Source organism: Oreochromis aureus, linkage group 22 (assembly GCF_013358895.1).
Source record: "Oreochromis aureus strain Israel breed Guangdong linkage group 22, ZZ_aureus, whole genome shotgun sequence".
NCBI classification, from domain to species: Eukaryota; Metazoa; Chordata; class Actinopteri; order Cichliformes; family Cichlidae; genus Oreochromis; species Oreochromis aureus.
The window spans coordinates 25,274,234-25,300,106 of NC_052962.1; the positions used below are offsets into that span (position 1 = coordinate 25,274,234).

At 42.9% G+C, this 25,873-nt stretch overlaps 1 protein-coding gene across 1 annotated transcript in view; it reads right to left on the minus strand.

Moving 5' to 3' along the window:
* Positions 1 to 897: 897 nt before the first annotated feature.
* Positions 898 to 25,873, minus strand: part of ext1b (exostosin glycosyltransferase 1b) — a 128,714-nt gene continuing 103,738 nt past the window's right edge. Inside the window, exons 7-11 of the mRNA XM_031738139.2 lie at positions 21,123 to 21,218; positions 10,391 to 10,480; positions 7,866 to 8,026; positions 7,004 to 7,175; positions 898 to 4,970 (exon numbers count right to left, since the gene is read on the minus strand). Of these exons, the coding sequence (XP_031593999.1) occupies positions 4,785 to 4,970; positions 7,004 to 7,175; positions 7,866 to 8,026; positions 10,391 to 10,480; positions 21,123 to 21,218 (705 nt within the window). The 3' untranslated portion in view covers positions 898 to 4,784. The remainder of the gene's footprint in view (positions 4,971 to 7,003; positions 7,176 to 7,865; positions 8,027 to 10,390; positions 10,481 to 21,122; positions 21,219 to 25,873) is intronic.

Genomic DNA, 25,873 nt, shown 5'->3' on the forward strand with positions numbered 1-25,873 from the left:
GTGACCACTCAGAACAGCTTTGTACTGATTCAGAGTGACTCTTCCAGTATAAAATACAGGATTATGCTTAGTTAAGCCTTATTGTTACATTTGGACACCATGGATAAAGACTGATGCTTTTTTTTAACCCCAACTTTTCTAGAAGGAGCCTGCATGGAGGAGTCAGCACCTCGTGTAACTGGAAAAGTAGAACCTCAGCATAACAAAGCCATCAGATCTTCTTCATAGGAGGCTTTTCGAAATAATTTGTCACCATTTTGTGCGCTAGCTTGAGGTCCAGGATGAGCTGCCTGGCCTCTGTTGGGTCTTGGTATGTGCTTCAGGCTCATGTGGAGGCCTTCTTCTGTTTCTAGTTGGTGCCCACTGCAGCTTGGTCTTTGCTGTAGGTTGTGGCCACTCTGGAATTCTGGGTTCATGTGGGTTCATCACCACCGTGTGCGTTGGTGTTCAGAGTCTGGTGATTTGGGTGGCCTTGGTGGGAGTGGAACCACCATACTGCCAGTTTCTAGTTCCTTATCTGTCCTTGCTTGAGTTTCTGGTATGTGGATCTCATTGTGGTGCATTTTGCCCTCTGTGATAGTAGATGGTTCAGCCGTCATGGTTGTCGGCGGTGTTGGCATTGGTTGACATTTCAGTTTGCTGCCTACCGGATTGTCAAAACTGTCAACACTTTCCTACTTATATCCAGTTTTTCCTAATAGCCTCACACATTTTTTTCCTCCTTTAGTACATGCCATTTGCCTCAGTCTGTCATGTACTGTATGATTTTCCCTGTTGCACTTGCAGGTGAAGATTTGGAGCACAGTGAGGAAACAGAACTGGTCCATATGAGGCAAATCATCACGTTCTTTAAAGCAAAATTGAAAAGGAAACAAAAATAAAGGCACAGAGATGCAGTTACCATCAAATATGAGTTTATTTTTTTATAAATCATTCTTACAAAATTGGAATTTATTCTATTTAATCTGTGACCTCTATAAAAGTCTTCTCTTAATTACAAGGTAGGAGGGAGGAGAAGGCATCAGGACAGCTGGGCTTGAACAAGTCCTTACAGATCAACAGACACTACTGCTGATTGCTCGCGTAATACAGTCAATCACTGATAAATAATCAGAAACAGGAAGTGGTCATGCGTTGTCGCCTTAGCAACAGTGTCCGAACACAACAATGAAAATGGGGCGTCAAAACAAGAGAATGGAAACTGTGACTCATCCAGTGTATGAAGGCAGGGATATGAGTCCCCCGCACATGGTGCTATTGCTGCCCGTCTACTGGAAATAACAAGTCTAGGACAGACAGTGCTCAGCATGTCAGGAACTCGCATGTTGATAAAAAGGCACAAATCAAATCGAGAGCAGACGAGTTTCCAGCGCACACGCCAACCGCCTGGCACGTTTTGGGTAAACCTTCTTCCATCTGTGTTGAAGCTCAAGATGATAACTTGCATAATGTTTCCCTGATCAAATGACGGAGGCATTTTAAGGGGATACGAAGTTTAGTTGCTCTTTTTTCCCTAGGGCCCCGACTCACATCCATCACACTCTGACTGAGCTCTGGAATTGAAAGACTGTAGATACACTTCAGTTTCTGTTTTGCGAGCTACGACTTGAGCCCCAAGCTGCGACAAAGACAATTTAAACCACTGTGTCACAGCCTCAGACCCATTACTGTAATGCATGAGGGGAAGATGTTGCGGCAGAATCTGAAAATGTTTCCATCTGGTGCAGGAGAGAGAGGGGTGGGGGTGGGGGGCCCCAGCTGCTTATTATTTTCCACGTGTCAGTTGGCGTAGTCTTTATTGGGACTTTACAATTTCACTCCCGCAGAGAGCCAAGATGGAGCGGCCCAATCCAATTCTGGATCACTGGTGTATGCAATCTTTTCCAGGAGTTAAAACTCCACTACGGCGACTCTGAAAATGTTATCTCACTTGGGGAGCTCTGTATTAGAAAGAGTGTGATAGATGCTTCCCCTGGAAAACCGATGCAGAGTGCGACATAATACGAGCTGTATATCGGCATCTGTGTGGATTAATGTGCACAGTGTGTAGAAAATAAACTGAATAAATACCACTTACTCCCCTCAGCGACGCAGGATCGGTCTCAATGTTCTCGCCACGTCATCTCAAGTCGTACACAGTCTTGGGATTTTTTTTTCCTTTTCAAAAAATAAATATGTCTATGTACAGTGCTGAGACCAGGGGTTTGAAATAGGTGGCGGGTTGGGTTTTTTTTTAGTGTGTGTGGATTATCTGCAAAGCTGGGGAATGTGGTTGTCTTGAGACGATCAACAACAGTAATTCTGACAATCAGACATAAAAGGCTTGATATGGATTGAAACAATATGGTTCTTTTGAAGATGAAACAGAGGCCAGATGCAGACCGTGCGAGGAGCGTGATTTTCCCAGAATCGCAAAGTATCGATGTTGTTACACTGACGACGAATCTCCCGGGAAACGACTCCAAGTTTGAAAGTTTCAGAACACAAACACAAACAGTGATATTCAAAACAGTGACATGATTGGGGCAAAAATGCAACAAAAACAAAACACACAACGCAAGTTAGTCCTGCTGGGTTTGATATGATTCGCAGAAACAGAGCAGATCTGCTATAGTAGCATTTGGATATGGCACTTCAAAGCACGTCTGTCCCTTTTGTTGAAACAGCGAAGGCTTTACGATACATTTTACATCAACTCTTTGTCAAGCAAAAATAAAAACAAAGTGTGAAGGAAGGAAAAAAAATTAATCTAAAGCAGCCACTGAATGTGTGACACTGATGTTGACGATGTCAGTGACAGCTAACTGATTAACACGCTGAGCAGCTTTGGCTGAGACATTATGCTGAATGGCTGCCTGACAGAAAAGGCCACTAAAAGCATGCTGCTTTCATTCAAGTGTCTGCAAACTAAATGTGTGACTGGACCGCCTGTGCTCCCGCCTGCACGCTGCATGCAGACCTAATGACAGCATATAGCAGCTCAGCTATGAGCCAGCCACCTTTATTTTCTTGTTCCCCTGACAGCCTCTCTTTAAAAATGATCAATTAAAGGTCAAGATATCTAGTTATTTAAGCATTTTGATCTGGTTGTCCGATACCAATAAGATCATTTAAGGTGCAAAAAAGTGTCAGGCATAGAAAAGACACCAAAGCGTGGCCACCGTCTCTCTCACACGCACACACACACACTGATGCAGGGGAGGTGGTGTGTGCCAAGGGGGAAAAAGCTGTCATCCCAAGGATAGCATTAGACAGCAGGTCGTGTTTGTCGGTCACTGTTTTCGCAAACGCTATGCTCCATAATGTTCGGTGTTTCATCAACAGCGTGTCCTCTGGGAATAAAACAGCACTTCAAACGAAATACCTAATTGAAGCCTAAACGTATCTCTGCCTGACAAATGGAGGAGAAAACCTTTTGTCAATTTAATGGCTCCGAGGTCCTTGGATATGTCACGGGGGGGTGAGAAAAAATAAAAATAAAAATAATCAGGGCGCCAGGAGAGACACATAAAAGTGGCGATTATAATATTTCAACAAGAGAGGATCTCAAACGGATGTAGGCAACGTGATGTGCAATAAACAATTTTAAAGGCAGACCCTGATGTCAGAATGGCACTGATGCGCTCAGCGTTAAAAATCTGTCCTCTGAAACGATGCTGGTCACTAAAGACCTGCTATGGTCCCTCCCCCCTCTCCACAGTAAGGATGGTGCTAGGAGACCATGCAGGAAGAGGGTTAGGAGGGAGAGGGAGGAGGGGGGAGGAGAAAAAAAAGTTTGGGTTAGAATGCAACGTTCTGCTCCATTTCATCCAGAAATGTTCATTTCGCTCATTCCAACGGAGGGAAAATGTACTCCGCTCGGGCTTATGGTTGGATGAGCCAACTTTTCAAGGGTCTGCACACACAACACACACACACACACATACACGGACAAGAGGGAGAGCAGAGAGTCTGAAGGGAGGAGGGAGGGGATAAAAGATGATGAAAGTAAGTGGGGGAAAAAAGATGAGAAAAGTACAACTGCTGTGGCGAGTACGAGAGGAAAATGGGACATGAAATGAGATGTTTTCCTAACTTATCTTCGTGATAACATGGGAGCAGATAGACCATTATAAAAGCTAGATCAACTCATAAAGGAACGAGCCAAGGGTAGGAGACACGGGGTGTTTGTCAACTGCTGAGAATATTAGGAAGTAATGGCTGCTAAAAAAAAAAAGAACAGGTTGGACAGTGTTTGTTTTTAACTCGGGGAAAGAAAATATTCATGGGTTTACAAAGCAGGAGTTTGGTAATGAGTCCAGTATTATGTCCTGATCCAGAGTAGGGAAGGCTGCTTGGGACGACAGGTTGGGTTGCCAGGTTTGAGATCACAAACACCTTCCTGTCTTCTACCATCGTCCCGCGCGTGTGCCGAAAGAGCAGGAGCGACGATGTCGTCCTCGTCCGTGTCATACAAAAAAATATTCTATCCAAGAGTTCTTGTCGTCAGTAGTGCGTGCTGCGTGTTTGCACATGTGTGAAACATACAGTACTGTTTGGTAAGCCCGTCAGTTTGTGTACTCCTCTTTGCTTTTTTCACACCCAAACGGCATACGCTCATTCCCCGTTTATCCCTTTCCTCATCGAGTCTTTCCAGCAGCGGCGCTCTGGTCATTGGCAATGTGCTGAGTGGAAGACAGACCTGTGTCTCTCCCTGTCCATCCCCCTGTACTCTGATGACTCCTAATCTCCACAGAGTCTCTTTCCCCCTGCGTAGGGTCTCCCCCGAGGGGGCGGCGGTCTTGTCAGAGCCTCTCGATGTCCCTGTATTTCTTGCGGAGGATAGAGACCTGGTCCTTAAACAGGACGGGGTCCAGTCTCATCTGGGAATGGACCAGTGGCATGGCGCCAAACCAGCTGGCGAACTTGTTCATGCAGGTCTGCCGCTGGGCGAAGTGGTCCGGGTCAGCCCAGCGAGAAGCCCTTGAAGACTGGAAGGAATGGAAAAGAGGAGGAAAAACAAAAAGAAGAAAAGTTTGAGTTTTCAATAACAGATGCAGATCCTGGGGGAACATGAAAAGACTAATTACAAGTCGACTGTGTTTTGGAACAAAATCCAGTTTTGCAGATCTTTATAAAATATCAGTGGTAACATCTTAAAAGAGCCTCTGAGATGCTTTTCCTTAGTTTCTGTTATATGTATCCTGTTACAACAGTGAATAATTATATTAAACATGGCCAAACTTTCAAATAATGAGCTCAGAATACGTTCGAGTAATCCCTGTGAGCCAAAAGCATGGACGTCAAACTCCTCTAAATCCTATAAATGTGGAATATTTGAACTGTAAATCATTCCAAGCAAGGATGAAAAGTATGGAAATGACCGCAGTAGGACCCCTTTAAAACAATATTTTGCAAGTGTGCAAGAGTTGATGAAACCAAATCTATGATGTATGAGTGAGGCAGAGAAAGAAGGAAGTACTTTGCTTTTTCATTTTGCCACAGTTCATGTCATATGCATGAGCATGACCGAGGAGGGCCGCATTTCTCTTATGTCTGCATTATTCCATTCTAGCAAGCATGGCGGATAAAGCCGGGATTATAATCGCATGTGGACATGCACATGTTATATTTATACTATGCAGCGCTCGAAATGATCGGAGCCTTGAATTCCTCTTCTTAAGGGGTGGCTGTAGCTCAGGAGGGAGAGCAGGTCGTTGCTAATCGGAAAGTTTGTAGTTTGATCCCTGGCTGCTCCAGTCTGCTTCCCAAAGTATCCTTGGGAAAGCAACTGAGTGTGAATGTTAGATTGAAAACACTCAGGAGTAGAAAAAAGTGAATGTGTGTCAATGAATGAATGAAACATGTTGTATAAAAGTGCTTCGAGTGCTCCAGTACAGTAGGAAAGCACAATATGTGAACCGGTCCATTTGGTAATGATGCATTTTTTGTCACCAGTATCTAGGCGGACTCCTGTATTTTCGCATAAACCCTCCTGATAATAACAGGAAATAACAATAAACAGACATGTTACAAATGTGAGTGAAATTGTTTGATTGACCGCTAAAAGAGTTAAAAGCTAACTGGGGTAGCCGTGGCTCTGGAAGTAGCGTGGTTGGCCACCAGTTGGAAGGTTTGCGGGTCAGATCCTCATCTGTTGGGGTTTGAATATGTGAAGGTTAAAAGTGCTTAGACATAGAAGTGCTTGTGTGTCTGGGTAAGAAAGTGGATTGAGTGCTCCAAAAGAGTAGAAAAGCACCAAGTATCTGTCCATAACTGACTAAATAGTCCAATGCTGAAACTCTTATGTTATACTAATTTCAATCCACTTTTCAGTCGGCGTATTTGGACCACGATCATTAACAAGCAGGGATTTTAGAGGTGCACTACACAACAAGAAGCTCTTTGACTCAATCATGGTCAGACTTTCATCATAGTGACAAGAGAAAGCCATCACTGATGATGACTGACGTCAACCTCAATAAATCGTCAGCTCCGTCATATTTGAGAGGCCGGAGCCCGACGAGAAAGCGTGACGCAAGGCTTCGGGACCCGCACGACTCCTTTCTGTGCTTTTGTCTGTGTGCCGTTATGACTTGCCCTGTTTTTTTTTTCTTTGTTTTTTTCCGTGGGCCATACCAGAGGATTTTTAAAGAGAATAATTCATGCTGTTCATAAAGCAGCACGGCTTCGCTCCAGCTGAAAGGCCATGACACACTCATGAAGGGAAGAAAACAACACTGGCTTCAGCATGAATCACGGCTCATGAAAAGAAGGACAAATTCAAAGAGGTCCGTATAATAAGGCTGCTCTGTATCCAGCATTGTAAATTGTTACGGGCTCAGTCACATCCAGTAATGAGATGCAAACCAGTTTTCTCGACCGGCCGTTATCCTCTTCTTTTTAAAAGAACCCCAACGCTAATAAGCTCTCCAAGTACAACAAAGAGATGGATCTAAGCATTATAAGTATTCACACTTCCACATGCAGTGTGGTGTAGTGGTCACAGCCGCTGCCCTCTTACCTGTCCCATCATGGTCTCCTTGTACTGTTTCTTCTGTGTGACCTTGATGGGCGGCAGCTTGGTGACAGCAGAGACCAGGAAGTTCATCAGGATGTCCTCACAGTTGGCCAACTGGTCCACCATGCTCTTCAGGCTGGTGGGCAAGTAGTTGGTGTACAGGAAGTGATAATACCTGAGAGGACAGGAAGAAGAGTATTTAGAGGCTCCCAGATTGAAACCAGTGGCACTTAAATCCTTAATAGTCTTAATTCTACTGAAGCTCTTATTTTGAAAGTAATGCTTGAAAAACTTCTAAATAAACAGTGTTAGAGCTTCAAAGGTTTAAAGCCGCTTGTGCTGACAGCTTAAATTAAATATAAAAAGTGAATATTTCACATTAAAGGCCACACCATCGCTGAGATGACTGTTAAAGCTCTTGGATGGATTGAACGAGTGACTTATTGAAAGTGATTAAGCGTTCGGCTGCGGTGATTGGCTGACTTAAGCTTAATGGACTGCTCCCATCGCAGCTGAGTGAAGCCATATTGAAGCTGACAGGACTGTAGTCGAACTAAACACGGGAACTATCGAGGGCTGCGCAGCAGACAAATTGACATTTTTTTGGGATAAAACATACTCCGTGTCAAAACACTGGTTTCCCGAGGCTGTGCTACGCTGAACATCACATCTGCTTTCATAATCTACAGATCACCGCATCAAAGCGCCGCATCAAAAGAAAGACAACCGAACACTGGAGAGCAGAGCGGAGCAACAGCGAGCCTCGTGTAACGGAAGGAGAATCAAAGGACAATGAGAAACGTTTAACATGGAGGTAAACAGCTGCTTGAGAAGGAAGGGTTTGGTTTAACAGACTGAAGTGCACCTGTGATAGATGGCAGCCCCAGTCAGGACCATCGAATAGTCGTTGGTCCATTTGGAGGTGTAGCCCCAGCGCTCCTTGTTGCTGTCCCAGAAGTGGCTGCGGGCGGGGTAACCGACGATTCGCTCTGGAAAACTCTGCCAGACAGTGAAGGCAAAGTCCACCTAGACAAAGAGAGATTAAAACATTCGTTATAAAGAATCTCTTTCTAATAAGAAACTCAAATTTAGTACCCTCTGGACACCTTTGTGGCAAAAATGTACACATTTTTTTCTTCTTTTTAATCAACTTCAGCCTGATCAAAATGAAAAGCTACTGTTCAGCACTTTTCATATACAATAACCCCTACTATGGAGAAACTGTGCCAAGAAAAGCACGACAGCCGGGTACTGTAAAAAGGTGCTTGTTGCTCTGGTATGTTTTGGGGAGGGAAGGATAAATAAGGGGGAATTTTCACAGCTCAGCAGATGTTTTCCAGCTACTAGGGATGCACCAATCCAATGTCTGGATCAGATCGTGATCCGGTCCCAAGGGTCAATCTCTTCAGTCTTGTTCTTTGTTGTTTTACATCTTCTAGATCAGGGGTCCCCAACTCCAGGCCTCGAGGGCCGGAGTCCTGCAGGTTTTAGATCTCACCCTGGGTCACCACCCCTGAATCAAATGATTAGTTCATTACCAGGCTCTGGAGAACTGCAAGACATGTTGAGGAGGTAATTTAGCCATTTGAATCAGCTGTGTTGGGATCACGGACACATCTAAAAACTGCAAGATACCGGCCCTCGAGGCCTGGAGTTTGGGACCCCTGTTCTAGATCATTAGTGGAGTAAAGCAAATCCAGCATGGACGCCAAGGAGGTCAAAGTCAAGGTCACACCAAATCAGTAAAACCTTTATGGATCTATTAAATCTTTTAATTTATGTTGGTCCAATTTCTTGTTATTTACCGATAAATAGCAATTCAGTCAATTTATATTCTTGGATCTTTTCAGTTGTTACATTTTAACTTGCAAAAATCAGCAAAACGATGTTTAAATGGCATCAAATCGTTCCTCTATCAGTAAAAAAAAGTTGGATAAGTGCATCCCTAATATCCACACCATTAACGTCATTATAAACCCTTGTTGGAAAGTGCCGTGTTAAATATTTTCTTACAAAAGCCAAATAAAATGAAGTTGTTGTTTTCATTAATCAAAGGTGTAAAAACTGTATCTATTTACGGTGTGTTGTGTGAGGAAAAAAAAAGATAACGAGGAAATGAAAGAGACTACAATGAGACCCAACAAAGGAACAACACGTTCAAAACACACTCGAGTGAAAATACAACCGAGGCAAAACCTCATGAAACACAAAGCAGTCTTTCCTAAGCAGCTGCCTGTAGCGGCGATCAAAGCGCTCAATCAAATAATTAGACAAAAACATCAGAAAGGTCTCAGCGGCTCCTCGAACAGCCTGCTCTGCATTACACCACACATCACTATACTACGCTGTGAGGCTGCTTATGTTGAATATTAAAAAAGAAGAGAAAATTTTCAAATCCACCATAAAACAGTATCTATCTGTTCTTCCTGCCAAAATTTGTACATATGAAAAAGCCCTGAAGGAAAATAATGAGTGCTCTTACTTTCTTCTGCTCCTGCCTGCAGTTCAAAATAAAAGGGATGGAAGCTGAATGATATTACAATCACAAGGAAAATATTTCACCGACTTTCATAATTCTGCCTACTTTCCGACTGAACCGGGAGTCATATTCAAAGGAGTGAGTATCATTGTTAAAGACAGCTCTCGTCGTCGCCATCTTCACTTAAGGGTGGAGAGAGTCGGATAAAAATGAGAAAACAAAGACGCCGGGGCCAGAAACTGCACTTTGAATCATTTGTTTAAAAGAAGGAGTGGGTGGATGGGGAGATTACCGGTTTTTACCCTTCATTTTTTCTTTCTCTTTTCTCAAGTTTCCTGGCATCAACATTCCCTGAGCTCAGAAACTTCGAAAAGTGTTTGCTTTCGTGATCCGACCGTCTTCCTGGGAGTAACGCAGGTCGATTCAGTTGTCGGGGATGGATTTTCCCTTCCGTCTTGCCATCTTGATCTGCCACATAAACTCGTTTCATTCTGCTATGTTCTGGCTTCCCATGATGCCGCGCCAAAACGTATCCCCAGGAAAAGAAAAAAAAAGAAAAACAGGAACAGCCCCGCCAGCATGTGGAACAAAAATGCCCATAACAGTGCTGCCGTCGAATAGGGGATAGGAGAGGTAGAGCCAAAAACAGGAGGTGGGCGATGGGAAGAAAAGGAGAGGGAAGGAAAAAGAGGCAGAAAAGCGCACGAGAAGAGAGAAAAGCAACCAAGGCCTCGGGAATGAAAGTTAGACTTTAAGAGATTAAAGAACCAGGCCACAAATTTTGGGGGGCCAACTTTAAAGCAGCGGGGACAAACACAAAGAGGGAATGCAATAAGGGAGTGTCGAACTTTACAAATCCAGTGGAGCAGACCGAGAGACAAAGAAGAGTCGCTGTGTTTATTAGAGGATACCTCAGTGGTGGACAAAACTGTGTCTTCATCCAGGCTGAGAACAGCGTCGGTCACAATGATCTCGTAGGGCAAAAAGCGGCTGCTCATCACCTGCAGGGGGAGACACAAAGGACAGACGGTTAAAAATCAGTGGACTGACAAAAGCTGGGATCCCATCTTCAAATTACACTAATAGCAAATCTAGATCCGAGCACAGTGGGAAATAATAAAGTAAACCCCTCAGACATTCATTCTTTTATTAAACAGCACTCGTGCAGACAACAGTTTTAATCAAACTTGACTGAACGAGACGATTTCAATTTTGAGATAATGCATTTCAGGGAATTGTTGCACTTTAAAGACAAAATCATGTGAGCTGGTTTCTGCTGCTTTTTTGGCGCTGATGGTAGGAGAAAACTTAAACACGGCATAGCCGAGTTGTCTTTTTTTCCCTTGCCAGGAAAACTGCAGCTTTAGGGTCACCTCCCAGGATCAAAACTTTCATTTACAAATGGAGAAACGCCTGCACAGTCTGCAAACCTGCTGTAACTGGTTTTCTTTGGCACTTTGGGGAAGCAATTTTCATAAACAATGAGATAATATCCCCCTTTTTACATCGGTATGACAACCCCCCTTTTATGTTGGTGTGTTACGGCGTTTAGCTGGAATTGTGTTTCCGTCTGCCTGATCAAAGCGAGTTCACTGTTCACTCTCCTTTTAGCTGTTTGTTAGATTTATATCAACTCCTGGCAGAAATGTGTCTCTCTTTAGCTCCTACATGCTCCGTTATTCACCGACTAACAGACAGACAATTTGCATTTTTGTCTGTTTTATCTCGCTGAAAATGGCTGCAATGAGAGCGTCGAGACTGAATTAAAATTGTTAAATCAAGGCAAGAGTCTCCCCCACCCCCGAAAATTGAGCTGAAAGATGCTAAGGAGTGCTCAGTGGAGCCGAGAACAAAACCTAAACAGAGAGCTTAAAACAAGAGATACATTTTAGAATAACAACTCCGTTTGCTCCTGAAATCTACCACATTCATTTTTAACAATTCCTCATAATTTCATGAGATTCAGAGCAGACAACAAACAGCTGCTTATTTACACACAGAGCGTACAGGTGGAGGTGTATTCCTGCCCACCCGATCAATACGTGTTCACTATTCATTCTCTGTTTAGCTGATTGTTAGATTACTCCCGGCAGATGCTGCTTTGTTGTTTCACCAGCTAGCTGCTTACTGACAGATAAAGCTGGCAGCTATTTGCTTGGTTTGTGCTACCAACCTCAGTAACAAGCATCAAACTAAAGTTGATGATTAGAGGTTTTACTGTAGCAGAAAATGGCTTCAAAGTGAGACTGCATAAAGTAAAACGGTAAAATTGAGGCTAGTAACTCCCAAATCTGCTGAAAGTTGCTAAAAAGCTGAAAGTAGAGCTCATGAAAATCACATGCATGTAGTTATTATTCTAAAAATAGCACTTATAGCTGCTGTATAGCTCAGTCACAATACAGTAAAAACAGGATGGCAACCTACTTGGGAGTAAATAAATAAATTGGTGTTTGCCTGATGATTGCATTAAGCTTTCTTGCTTTTGCAACTGGTTACCAGCGTTTGCAACATCCTCTAGGCCTGGCTGACCACGTTTGATTGCAAGGCCACTGCACAGGTCACCTGGTGGGAAACTTGTCTGATGGCAACTAACTGCCAACACGTTGCACTCAAACAGAATCAGTCTGTGCTGATATAAGAGCAACGATGTATCTCTTTGCAATAGGGGACTGAACTGGTTGCCAACTGGTTGGATTCTGGTTATATTCTTATATGCAATTAAGACTGCTGAGGGCTTATGTCATTTTGGAGTTAATTTGCTATCGTGCAGCATCTACGTCACTATTTGTGGAGGAATTTCTGAAGTGCTGTTGCTAGTCTCATCAGCTCTGGCTGGAGTCTGAAAGGAAGTAATAAATGTGAATTTCTTGCATGTAGATGGAAAAAGATTTGCAACTGCTGCCGATTTATCCAAGATATATGACAGTTAAGTTAATCACCTAACTACCACAAACAGTTTGCACATAATTGCCAACTTTACCTCATTCAAATGCAAACGGACAGCAAACCAAGAGCAGACTAAACTCCGTCTTACTGCCATGTGATCATCATCAAGTCAGCAAGTGATCACAGACCTGGTCCCCATCTTTGAAGTCAACTATTTCAAGGGCAACAATATCCCAAGTTTATCACAAACAGTCGCAGTCATTTTGCTCGTGGTGCACTCTCCAGTCATTGTTTCCCCTCGTGTACCCGGAGCACTGCAGACGAGCCCACCCGCTCTGAGTCGCTACCCAAAGCTCACCAGACCCCAGTGCTAAATGCGGAGTTTCACCTTGAGATAAATCTTGGAATAAAAATTCCTTTTTGCTCTCAATATCTGCCGCATGCATTTTTAATGATCCCTCACAAATTCATGAGATTCAGAGGAGACAACAAGCCATGACATCAACAAATAGCGGTGCACAGCGAATGAGAGAAAAGCCAATATCCTACGCTTTACTGCAGGCTGCACCCTGTCGTTTGCTACAGAGATAGAGTGCTGATACTAGTTTCCATTACTGCTGCAGGGTCGACTCGCTCTTTTAAATCAATAAAAACACCCAAATGTAGTCAGACACCTTAGTGTGAGTCATGTGTCTTACATGTGGCCCAAATTTACTTTATCTCAGCCGCTGTTGAAAACACAATATGTATATTTAACAGTGGATGAAACCCAACTGTATAATGCATGACGGTCCTTGAATATTTACTGGAGGCAGAGAGTGTGTTCGTGGATGAGGTTTGGTGGGTGGATGGAAAGATCAACATCTTGAGGATATTTAGACTTGTTTGGTCTTTGGCTGTGATGAAAGGCATTCGGATGAGAAAACAGCGGTTTCTCGGTGACAAAGAGCGTGCGTGTCGTAATCTGCATGTGCGCTCGAACTCGAACCGCCTCCCACGCAAATAGAAAACAGCAGAGAAACGCACGGCTGTAATGCGCGCGGACATATCGAGATACACGTCCCATATATGTAGACACTCTCACGCAGCGTTGTTTAGTTATTCAGCGCGGCTCTGAAGGTCAGGCCTCTCTGAGGATTCTTGTTCTTTTAAAGCACCGCCTGCACAGAAAAGCCATTACATTTACATTTAAGAGTGGTCAAAGTTGACCTCGTTTCTCTGTAAACACCTGCCATTGTCTGCCTGCCGAGCGTCACTGCTGACCTCACTCTCAACAGGTCTTTATCACTTCTGCAGGCGAAGGGCACCAAAAAAATAGAACAACCAAACCCCTCCCAAAAATTCTGGTTTTGCAGTCAAGCTGCAGAAAGCCTCTTATCTACTGTAGTGCTCCAGCTCCTGATAACTTTTATTGTACAAGCAGTGTGACCATGCACTTAGTCCTACAAACAAAAGGAACACTTAAATCAGAACCGATTTGCACAGCGTGCAGACTTGGCTTGTCTGCCAGGTCCTTTAGATAACAGGAGAAAAGCACGTGACCAGTTTTACTGGATGACTCAAGGGACTTTTTGAAAATCTTCAAATTCAGCTGATTATTAGGTGAAACAAACATTTTAGTACAAGAAGGAAAACACTTGAACTCAATTTAAAAAGCCTAAAGGAGTATAAAATAAGACTTCAGTCATTTATGTGCAAATATATGTAAATTAAAAATTGTTTTACTATATAAATGTTCATATTATTTAAATTAAGTCCAATATCTGTTTTAATTTTTAGCAGAATCAAAAAAAAAGTGAGGACCTAATATATGCTCTTTATTTGAATTTTTTAAATATATATTCTAAGACATGCAGGTGTGCTGTAATGAATAATTACGAGTCTGTGGTTGGACTCTTGGTGCCTTGACTTAAACTTTATGAGTTAATTTTTATGAGTGTAGAGAAAAATAATGTTAATGACCCCATTTTCATGCTAAGGGAAATCTAAATTGTTAACAAACTGCTCTAAAACCACAGACACAGGCAGATGTAGCATCTGGTTATGACAGGTGGAATACCTTAAACCTGGTTATTATATGTAGACAGGAAAGCAGAGTGTGTGGGAAGGACATGCAGGAAATGCTCAGAGCCTGTTGCATATGGGCCACCTGCTTAACCAGGTGAGCTATAGCAACGCCCTTCCTGGTGCGTTTAGGGTCTCAGTCACTCATTTTGTCAGTTGTGGTCTCTTTTACAATCAAAGACAATAAGCAGAGTTTCTTCTGATGTACTTCTTTGGGATTCAGGAGTTGCTACTCTGTGAGCTTGCAGGAAAATCAACCCCTTGCTAAATTTCACAACAATAAGATGAAACCAATATTAACTTGAACCAGAAACAGCCAGGAACCAAAGCACACCACATCATCTGTCAAGCATGGTGGAGGTAGTGTTATGGCATAGACGTGTAAGGCTGCCAGTGGAACTGGGTCACTAGTGTTTATTGATGATGTGACTCCTGATAGAAGCAGCGGGATGAACTCTAAAGTGTACTGAGCTATGCTCTCTGCTCAGCTTCAGCCGAACGCTGCAGAGCTGACCAGACAGCGCTTCACACTGCAAATGGATTACGACCCAAAGCAAACTCCAAAAGCAACCCAAGAGTTTCTCAAGGCAAAGATATTCTTTGCTTTTTAAGTCATTTGACCTCAGAGCATGTTTTTCAGTTATTAAATACCAAACTGGAGGCAGAGAGACCCACAAACACGCAGCAACTGAAGGTGGCTGCAGTAGAGGCCAGGGAGAAAATCTCATGGGAATAAACACAGCATTTGTGTTTATTCCTATGGGAATGCGAACTGAGATTCTTAAAATTCTTATAGTGCTTTAAATGTTGCTCACACAGCAATTCTAAAATTCATCACACTCCCGCTCACACGGTGGAGCCCCGACAGCGATGGGAACGGCCTGTCCGGCCAAGTGCCGTCTACTTCCCATCTTCCCGAAAATACTCCAGCGGCGGCAACAATTTCTGCTGTCGATCATATGCGAACGGGGTGGAAGAGCCGAGGTGCGTGAGTGACAGCAAAAGATGAAAAAACGCTGGAGAGAAAATGAGAAGAAAGACGAGAAGCGGTACCCTCCCTCTCATTTCATTGTCGTCATTACTGCCATGATGTCCTGCGGGCATAAAGCGAGAAACAAAACAACCCCGTCTCTCTGCTCCGTGTCCCCCCCCCCCACTTGTTTTCCCACCAGAAAGACACATAGAGGATACCAGCAAAGAGGCAGAGGAGTAAGACCAGGGATAGGAGACAGGAGGCGAGGAAGTGACAGTGAGACAAACAGCGAATACTGAAAGAGACGAAAAGAGACAAAGAGAGGATGAGAAGCTGATGTTTCCAGGCCCCAGATGGTTTGTAATGTTAGAAGTGAGACATATTAGCCTGGGGCTTCCTGGTTCTCTCCAGGAATGTGAGCTCTTGCAGCAGGAATCTGCCTGCAGCACTTCACCTCCTCTCTAAAGGACAGCAGCAGAGGAGAGAGACGTAGGGAACGTCGGAAGGGAGGACCACCAGTGCATGTAAACCATATCAAGTGCTGCCAGGATCCTCGCACGGCTTAAACCAACAGTCACAAACCAGATTTTGTTGGCCACCGTGAGAAGACGACAGAGGGAGGAAAAGACAGGATGTGGTTGAAGGATAAAATCTGTATTATTCGGTGTTTTTTTCCGCACTGTCGACAAATCCCTCAAACAAACCAAAACCAACAATGCAACCACATGTCTGTGGTACTAGAGCCAAGCTTTCAAATGAAGGCACACATCCTAAAACCCCCCCCCCAAAAAAACACAATACCAAATCCATAATTTAATATTATTAAAGGAAAAACGCAATTTCCTGAAACAGCTGGGCACTGGACTTGTTTGGAACGGTTTGGAACGGCTCGCGTTAATAACTATTCAGCGCTCTGGTGGGTATTTGCAGCAGCAGGAGTGCGGGGTGTGTGGGATTATCGCAGCGGCCATGTTCACTTTAATGCCAAAACATGCCATCCAGTGCATTAGTGTGATTCACTGACGTGTTTATATAATGCCGCCGATAGAAGAATAAATACAAAGCTGAAGAAGGATCAACTTATTTGTTTTATTTTTCTTGGACTTATCTTTTAACTACCAACACTGCAGGAGGAGGTGGAGGCGCTGGGCGAAGCGCTGTGAAAGGGAAAAAAAACTAGTCCTTGTTTTCCAGGGTGTTACGCTCAGTTTGTGGAGCACCTTCCACAGTTTTCATTAAACTGCAATGGAAACTGCACACCGTGCATCCTGTAATTTTCTTCTTTGGGGCTTCAAATTATCTTCACCTTATCAAGTGTTGACCCACGGGCCCTCACATGTAAACACAAAAAGCTGCCAGTAAGCAAAATTTTCTCTCTTTCCCTTTTCTTCAGATGGAAAAGCTTTTCCAGTGAGTTTTGTTAAGCTGATTTGTTCAGCTTTAGGAGGCTTGTGCTTGTCTTGCATGGTGTTTAACAGGAGTTTAATTGCCCACAACAGAATAAGAAGTGGAAAGTTACAGCAGTTTGCTTGGACTCATTTAATAGAGAAATACTGCAGACTCGACAGCCACTCTATTAGGTACAACTGCTCGTTTTGTGCAATCACATGGCAGGAAATTAATTCTCTTGGGCATGTAGGTGTGGTCAAGGTGATCTGCTGAAGTTAAAGCTGAGCATCAGATTGGGGAAAACGTGATTTAATTGACTCTGAATGTGGCATGGTTGTTGGCACTGGATGGGCTGGTCTGTTTCGGAAACTGCTCATCCGCTGGGATTATCCCACAAAAGCATCTCTGGGGTTTACAGAGAACGGCGCTAAAAAGAAAAGAAATTTCCAGTAATCTGTAAGAAACGCCTTGTTGATGTCAGAGGTCAGAGGAAAATGGCCAGACTGCTTCAAGCTGATAAGAAGAAAACTCAAATAACCACTCACTACAGCCAAGGTATGCAGAAGAGCATCTCCGAACACACAACATGTTGAACCTTCATGCCAGCTAAGAACAGGAACCTGAGGCCACAGTTCACACGGGGTCACCAAAACTGCACAACAGAAGATTTGAACAATGTTTCCTGGTCAGATGAGTCTCCGTTTCTATGACAACCTCAAATGGTGAGATCAGAATTAGACGCAGATAACATTAAAGCCTGGATCCATCCTGGTTATGTAATGGTGTGGGATTTTCTTGGTACATTTTTCGCTGTTTGGTCTCTGCCCATCCTTTGTGTACTATCTTCAGATAGCTGCTTTCAGCAGGATAACTCACCATGTCACAAAGCTCAGAATGACCTCAAACTGGTTTCTTAACCACACCAATCAGTTCAATGCACTCAAATAAGCTCCAAGCCCAGATCAAAGTCTAAAAGATGTGGTGCAACAGGAGATTCACATCATTGACGTGCAACAAATGTCTGAGGAATGTTTGCGGCACCGGCAGGAACTGGGGCAGCTCTGAAGGCAAAAGAAGGTCCACGTTATTAGGCTGTACCTAATAAAGTGGTTCATTTTTTGAGGGAAAACTTGGATCTGCTAAAACTGCTTTATTTTAAAGATTTCCTTTCTGCAGAAAAACAACATGCCACAATTCATCCCCGCATACGCAAAGACGTGAGAAGACGTAAAAACCACAAAAGGAAGCGAATTTGGCGATTCTTCCAACCACGACTCATGACGTCAATATTTCTACACTTCTGGTAACATCCAGGACAACAAGCAAGAAAAGAAGGTGGGGAGAAAGAGATGCAGAGATAGACAGAAGCAAAAACACGATAAAAGAAAGCGTAATGATAAAAACAGCGGATGTGTGAGTGAGGGAAGGAATGAAGCAGAGATGGGATAAGGGGGGAAAAAAGTGGCAGGGAAAAGGCGAGAGGGATGACGAACGCTCTCTCTCTCGCTCGCGCTCTGTGGGGTGGAGGAACACAGCTTGGCTCGCCACGGTAAACACATAAAACGCCACAACCACAACAAACCACAGGCTGCCTGGCGCACGCACATAAACACACAACAGCAGTGCGCTAAGCCCGTTCTGCTCGCTTTTCACAAGCAACACAGCTACACGCAGAGGCTTCCCACTGTGATTGACAGCTTGGGAGAAACCACTCAGAGCCACGGGGAGAGGTAAACCATAAACCCAGCCTACCGCCGAGTGACTGACACTGATGTGAAAGCCACTTTCCCTGATTGGCAGGTGAAGTTAAGTCCTCGGAGGGAGAAGGGGAAAGGAGGGCTCCGGATGAGTCTGATGTCCAGGAATACAGCCGAGCAACAGATCCCGCTTCCCTCTCAAAAAACACCTCAAAGACGCTCTTTGAAAAAGGAACAAGCCAGCTCGGATCTGAGTTTAAATTCAAATGTCAAACTGCGTGTCCACGTTTGACCTTTGACTCGTACAATTAGAGGTCAGAGGGAGGTTAAGGTAAACACAGCAATGCTTTTCACGGGGCAGTACCTTCAGCATAAAAGCCTAATGCGGATGTCATAATAAATGCCACTGAGGCATGCTCTGGGTTACGTCTCGCTGGAGGGTTTACTTAAAAACCCGGAAAAATATGCATTTTATGACACCGACAGTCATAACAGAGGGAAAAATATCTCTAAGCTGACATGCTGAGAAAATTGACGCCCACTCGTAAACATAGCTTTTATGCACATTACCCATCGTCGAAAGCTTTTTCTTATCGTCTGTGTGGAAACATTTTCGAAGAGAAGATTTCAGAATGAAACAAATTTGTCACTTTTAACGGCGTGTCAATTTAAGGGAACTGAGCTGTTGATTTATTTAACTGATTAAATAGGATTTTTTATATTTTATTTAGGCGATTATTCTTCTTTCAAGAGAAATATCAGAGGGAAAGGTTTGTTTCTTTTCATGGTTTCATAGAAGTGTTTTAACAGGCAGTTGTCACTATTTTCTAATCTACGACAAAAACACAATTTTCCGTTTCAGTCATATACTGTATATAAATGATGGACACATCCAATGAGACACTGCCTTCGAGTTATTTTTTCAAAATTTCGACTTATTAAGTTGAAATTTTGAGAAAAGTAGCTCGAAATTTCGAGCTAGCGCTGCCAATCAGCAATCTACGTGAATGACGTCTTTTTCTTGTTACCCAGAAGGATATGGCGCAGAAGAATGTGCACTCAAAACCGGATCATGAGCTACCAATGTATAACAACAAACTGGCGCTGTCGAGAATACGTTTGCTGACAGTAATGCCAATGATTTCATCATTTGTGAAGCCACATTGAAAATACTCAGCAATCTGTGCATTCATGAGTGGCTGTAATACTGGTAGCTTAGCTGAGGGCTTCAGCTTCTGGGTAACAAGGAAATGATGTCATTCACGTAGATTACTGATTGGCGGCGCTAGCTTGAAACTTTGAGTTTATAAGTTGAAATCTCGAGTTGATAAGTCAAAATTTTGAGAAAACAACTCGAAATTTTGAGTTATGGATCCTATTTTTTTTTTTTTTTTTTTAGTGGCAGAAACGGGCTTCCATACATTTCTGATGATGCTTCAGTGAACAGTAGCTGGATCGAATGAAGGGCCAGATGCATCTCTTAGGTCCTGCGTCAGGTCTTTTATAGTTTCTTCTTCTTTTGTTCTCCATTTGTGCACTTTCCTCAAATCTTTTAAGGACACCCTGAATGCTAATGTCTTTTTGGGAATCACCTCACTGGTGCAAAAATACAACTTTTCATGCCTGTCAAAACGGTGTGTGGTATTTTTCAATGGTGCAACTAAAGAAATTGGACAAATAACGTGTTATTGAGACAGGTTACTAAAAAGAAAGTGGCTAAAGATACAATTTAAAACAGGCTCTTTGCTAGCTTGTTTGTTATGAGTGGACACAATGCTGGTTTATCCATTGTGCCTTTTTTATGCTTGACTCATATGATTCACAGGTTACTGTTAATGCTTACCAAACAAAGGAAATGGTCAGGAGCAGGGACTGGACTGAAAAAGCAGCAAATGTTCAAAGAAAGACTAGAGGACTATTGCTCAAGAGCACTTTTAAAAATTACAATCACTAAAAACCAGAGATTAAGAACCCAAACTCATCAGGGAAATGTTTACTGAGATCATATATAATCATATATAAAATGAGTGGTTGAGTCATGTCCTCATACATTTGTATCCAATCTGATTCACAGCTGCAACCAGAGGTGTTGCCCCCTGTTGGCTGCTAAAAAGAATACAGATTTACAGACTCAGGCTCCATCTTTTATAAATAGCCTATATTTACAGTCCTAAAAAGTTTTAAATGGACGAACGATGAAGAAAAGTAAATGCTCTAAGTGCATTTATGTTGCAGATTATGGCTGAATTGTTACTCTGCAATGATTTTGTCACTTTCTTTAGCTAATTGGATATTTGGTTCCGATCAAAGTAGAGCTACTCTGCCTGTGCACTTAGCCATTATTACCACCTTATCATTCCAATACACAATATGCATTAGCCTTTCAGGCCTTCTGTTTTCAGTGTATATTATTCTCATTACTGAGCTTTAATTAAAACCACACAAACTGTCCTCTAATGGAATCATTGCGACACAAATCGAAACTCATTAACTCCCCGAAACTCTCACACTGAATAAAATGTCTGAAGATTCAGTAGCTTTACAGAGGATATATGTGTAAGACGAGCTAGGTAATTAGAAATGATCGGGATCACGGCTTTGAGGTAACCGAGAGGCCGAGCGCGCGCGGCTCACCTTATTCTCCCCCTCGATCACGATGACGGGCACTGAGGTGGCGGGCCAGCGGTGCTTTGCGGGGAGAGGCTTGTCACAGTTCCACAGGACGATGATCTGAAAGAGAGAACAAACAAAGGAAGTTTTACTTGTGCACTGAATCTAATTCAGCTCCTCAAACCCAAACAGAATGAACTGGCCTAAGCAGGCGACATTTATGTGCTCCGCAGCCAGCAAATGTCACCTTATTACAAGCTGATTAAACGTTTAAGAGACAAAAGGGCAGCTGAAGTGATAAAATATTTCCAATTATGTCCCCAGCGTGCTTTTTACATTTCGGTCTGTAGTCGATCTCGTTGCATTATCAGGTTGTCCTTCTTAATGCTACATCCCCGTGATGCTCCACCTCCCTTTAGATGATGTTTTCAGATTAAAAAGTCATGTTCCCAGCCACAGTCACATCATGTTTTATATGACCTGCAGGTCAGCCGATTCGCTGCACGACGACGGCGGGCCTCATTAATATTTGATGAAAAATACACACACACACACACCCAAATATGACACGATCCTCGCTGACCTTACACACACATTTACACACACAGTTACATCCTTATATCTCGACCCATTCTTCTCATGCATCTTAAATTTGATGTGGAATAATGTGGCGACACAAGCTCACTAAACTCCTCTAGCTGGACGTGGCGTGCCTGTCAAACTTCGGATGTCGCCGTGGAACTGCAGTAAGCCAAACATGGTTATGTTATTCTGGATTTAAAGACTTTGGAAGGTTTTCTCTGCATTTCAAAATTAAAAATAATTAAAAACAGTAAATGAGTTAAGAACGACCTGCTCATCTCTGCTCTAAGCTACAACTGTTGCATAAACTAGATGCAACATATAGCAAGCGTTGCTGCCTAAGGCCTCAATCATACCAACCCCAGGCAACTTCCAGTCACTGAGGACTGATCTGATCGTGTGGTTACTGGGTGCTGCAGCACAAATCTCCTTGTCATTGCTTTGGTTGCTTGCAGTTGCATTAAAAAATGGCATCTTTTTTGCAAACACTTGCCAATTAACCACAGAGTGGCAGTGAAACTTGTGCTGACGCGTTTAAAAGGCGCAGCTTTTACTTTCAAGGTGGTTTGCGTCACACTTTTTCCAGTTTAACTACAGCTTAGTGAGTAGTTGGCGAGGTGTTTGCAGACAAGTCAGTGTCTTCCAACAAAAGCAAGTAAAGTGGTTGGTGCAGTTAAAGGTTAAGTAGCACATCATCAGTAACTTCCAAGGAGAAAATGGAGACCATTATTGTTGGTGTCTTTTGAGGATTAAAAAAAAGTAGCTATTTGGCAAATAGTACAGCCTGCTGTGAGTGCAACGAATGGGCGCAATTCTAGTATTATTATTATTGTTTTATATATAAAAGCTGATTAGCAGAAAGCCATGTTTGTGCAGTGCACCCATACACTCTGTAGACGTGGTTTGCATTTGCTGCAACTTGGCTCTCCACCACTCTCATCCCAAAACACTTCCTCATGCCTCCAAAAATGCTATCATTTAAGCTAAAAGGTTTACACTGAAATCAGCAGTTGGTTTAACAGGAAGCAGTTTCCTTGGTAGTCTGCCTCTTTTACTCCGTGTTTCAGTGTTTGCACTGACTCTTAGTATTTTGATTGGTTTTTTCGAGATATTTTTGTTTTGGTCTAAGGGCGGCTGTGGTAGCTCAGGAATTGGAGCAGGTCATCTACAAATTGGAAGGTTGGTGGTCCGACCCCCCAGCTGGTGCAGTCTGTATGCCGGAATATCATTGGGCGAGATACCGAACTCTGCGTTGGCGCGTTCATCTGAGTGTAAATGTTAGATAGAAAGCACTTAGGTGTAAAAAAAAAAAGTGCCTGTATGTGTGTGAATGGGTGAATGAGAATAGAGTGGAAAAGGGCTAGACATATATATATATATAAAAATCAGTCCATTTAGCATCTGTCAAACTTCCTGTCAACCTGGGGCAGATGCTTGCTTCTCTTTCCTGTACTCTGAACTCTTGAGACTTTTATTTGCATGCATCATCAAGCGTCAGAGACACTGACTTTTTGTCTGTGACTTGCAAGTTTAATCCTTTTTTTTTTTTTAGATTTTCCCTTTAAGCTGATGAAACCATAGCCTGCAGTGTGTAGTTAATACCCAGCTGGTAAAGAAGAAACTGATAGGGCCCCATCAGCAACATCCAGTCCTGTTGTGCTCAGTTGCTGTGTGCCAGCTAACATCTGCCCTGCTGGAATGTCCTTGAACAAGTGAGCAAATTAATCCATCCCAGTTCCAGTGTGCAGAGCTGCAGCTGACACCGTGCTCAGGCGTCCCTGATGGAGGCAACCCATAAGAATTTCCCTGCAGGGATCAATAAAGTTTCACATTATCCTGACATTAACTGCGTCACACGCAGCGGTTCCCCTCGGGGTCTCTGCACCCTGACTGGACCTGCCAAATTATGCGCTGGTAGCTATTCAGATATCTGAGCTAAGGTGTTTCCATGTGTCTACGGCAGCTGTGTGAAGAGAAAGAAGATGATGTTCAGCTGTTTCATGAATTGCAAAATCATCTCAACATTATCAGCGAACAAAAACACTCACGACGCCAAATCTGGATGGAGAAAATGCCCGTCATTGTTAGACAACAACAACAGGTATGGAGTCTGCATGCATGCATGTGCACGCACACACACACACAGAGCTGAGCTGTTACAGCCTTCTATTCCTGTTTGATTAGAAAGACAGATGGTGTCTCTGTCAGCTCACCAGCTCCCAAGGGGTGCCGGTGGAGGCTGTGTATCTGTGCATGTGTGCGCCTATATGACTGAAGGAAAAATGGTGAAGGAGCTGTTGTGTGTCTGCAGCGCGAGAGGAAGAAACGCTTCCCACAAGAATGTGCGTGAACACATTCACACATGAGCACACACACACACACAGCGGGAGGCTGTCAGAATGTGCTTCAAAAGCTTTCTTGTGTCCAATTTAGCCTCCTCCACCCTCTCTGTTCTTTCATTCTGTCCCCTCCATTCATTTATTTATATCCCTTTGCTCATCCCCTCATAGCCCAGCAGCCCTGCTCTTCCTCTCCTCTCCTTCTCTCCTTCTCTCCTCACGCTGAGAGTGGAAGAAAACACTCCGGCTGCGTACCTGGCTCTCCACTCTGCATGCACAACCAGAGGAATGCAAACACAAAAGCACCTCCGTAAAAATAATAGGAGGGGAGCATCTACTCATTCAGCTTGCTGCTATGAGAGGATGCGTCTGTGAAAGTGTGTCGACGATCGGACGTGCAGCTGGGTTTCACCACACCGAGGAAGGGCTGAATATTAAACACCCATTCTTCTCACTAAAACAATGAAATGTTCAGCAGAGGCAGCATTGACTGCTGGGCTCAGACTTATAATCTTCTTAACACACATAAATATTTTTTATAATCAAGTTCAATTCTTTTACTTTTGCTTTTTTCCAGATGATATCGGTCGACATTTTTAAGTGACTTCGCCAAATTTACATTTCAGTGCCGTTAAAAATAATGCCGCCCCCTCTGAGTTACACAGTCTGGAAATGTAAATCTTAACTTTGCTTATTTGTTGAAGCCACACTGCTGACATAAGACAGCAGGGGCAACATTTAAATATCATTAACCAGCGAGACTCTTAAATCAGTCTCCAACTTTCAAGCTTTTCTAGTGGCACTTCTCTTCTGTCAATGTAGCTGTTATTATAAAAATTATTAATGTTGACTTAGGAGAAGGAGGTTTTTGAAGTCATCGGGTCTGAAGTCAACTGCTTATACCAGTGATGCCTCTGGATTAAAACAAGGCTCGTCCAGCATTTTCATTAAATATATATTTTATAGTATTATAAAACATTGTTTTCTCTAAGGTTTATTCTTTTTTCCTTCAGCTATTTATGTTGAAAGTATATTTCTTGATAAAACAGTCCAATAAGGGAAACAAAAATCTAGCCTAATCAAGGTTTGTGTCTTCAGAGCCTTTCTGCATGTTCTCCCCAAGTTCTCCAGCTAACTTAGCCATAGGTGTGAATGTGAGAGTGAATGGTTGTCAGTTCAGCTGCAAATATCAGGCCAATACTGCCAATACTGATACTTCTCACCTATAACGGTAGCTTATGTAGGGGAGAGCAGTGTCCAATTTGCAAATTGCTAATTTTAATGAGCAGTGCATCACTGAGATTTTTACTTTTCATGATAATTAGTTAATACAACAAAAGACACCTTTGGGTTTTTCATGTATTCTGAAACTGTGTTTTTTGGCCACCTTGAATGTAAACGTGCCCGTCTCTAAAGCTTTTGGGCTCAGCTTCTGTAATTTAACTGTGCTACAGGCTATAAATAAATACACATGACAATCAACGTTTTTCACAGTGTATGTTTGAGGTGTATTTTTCATTTATAAAAATATTAAAGAAAAATATTTTTAAAAGTCAGTGGGCTAAATGCAAAGCAGAGAAACAAAGTATTGATCTGAAACCAATACTGGCACTTGCATCAGCACTATTGATATTTGCATCGATGTGCACACCTCTAAGAAGAATTCAAAAAGAGAAGAAAAGAAATTAGAGTTATTTTCAAAGTCTTTCAAAGCTTTGTTCCAAAAAGTCTCATCTTTTGAAACTGGTGTGACATCTCCCTCTGTTTTAATGATACATCAGTACAGAAGCTCAGAGATTCAAACTCTGAGCTTCTGTACTGATGTATCATTAAAACAGCCGTAAAAGCCGACAC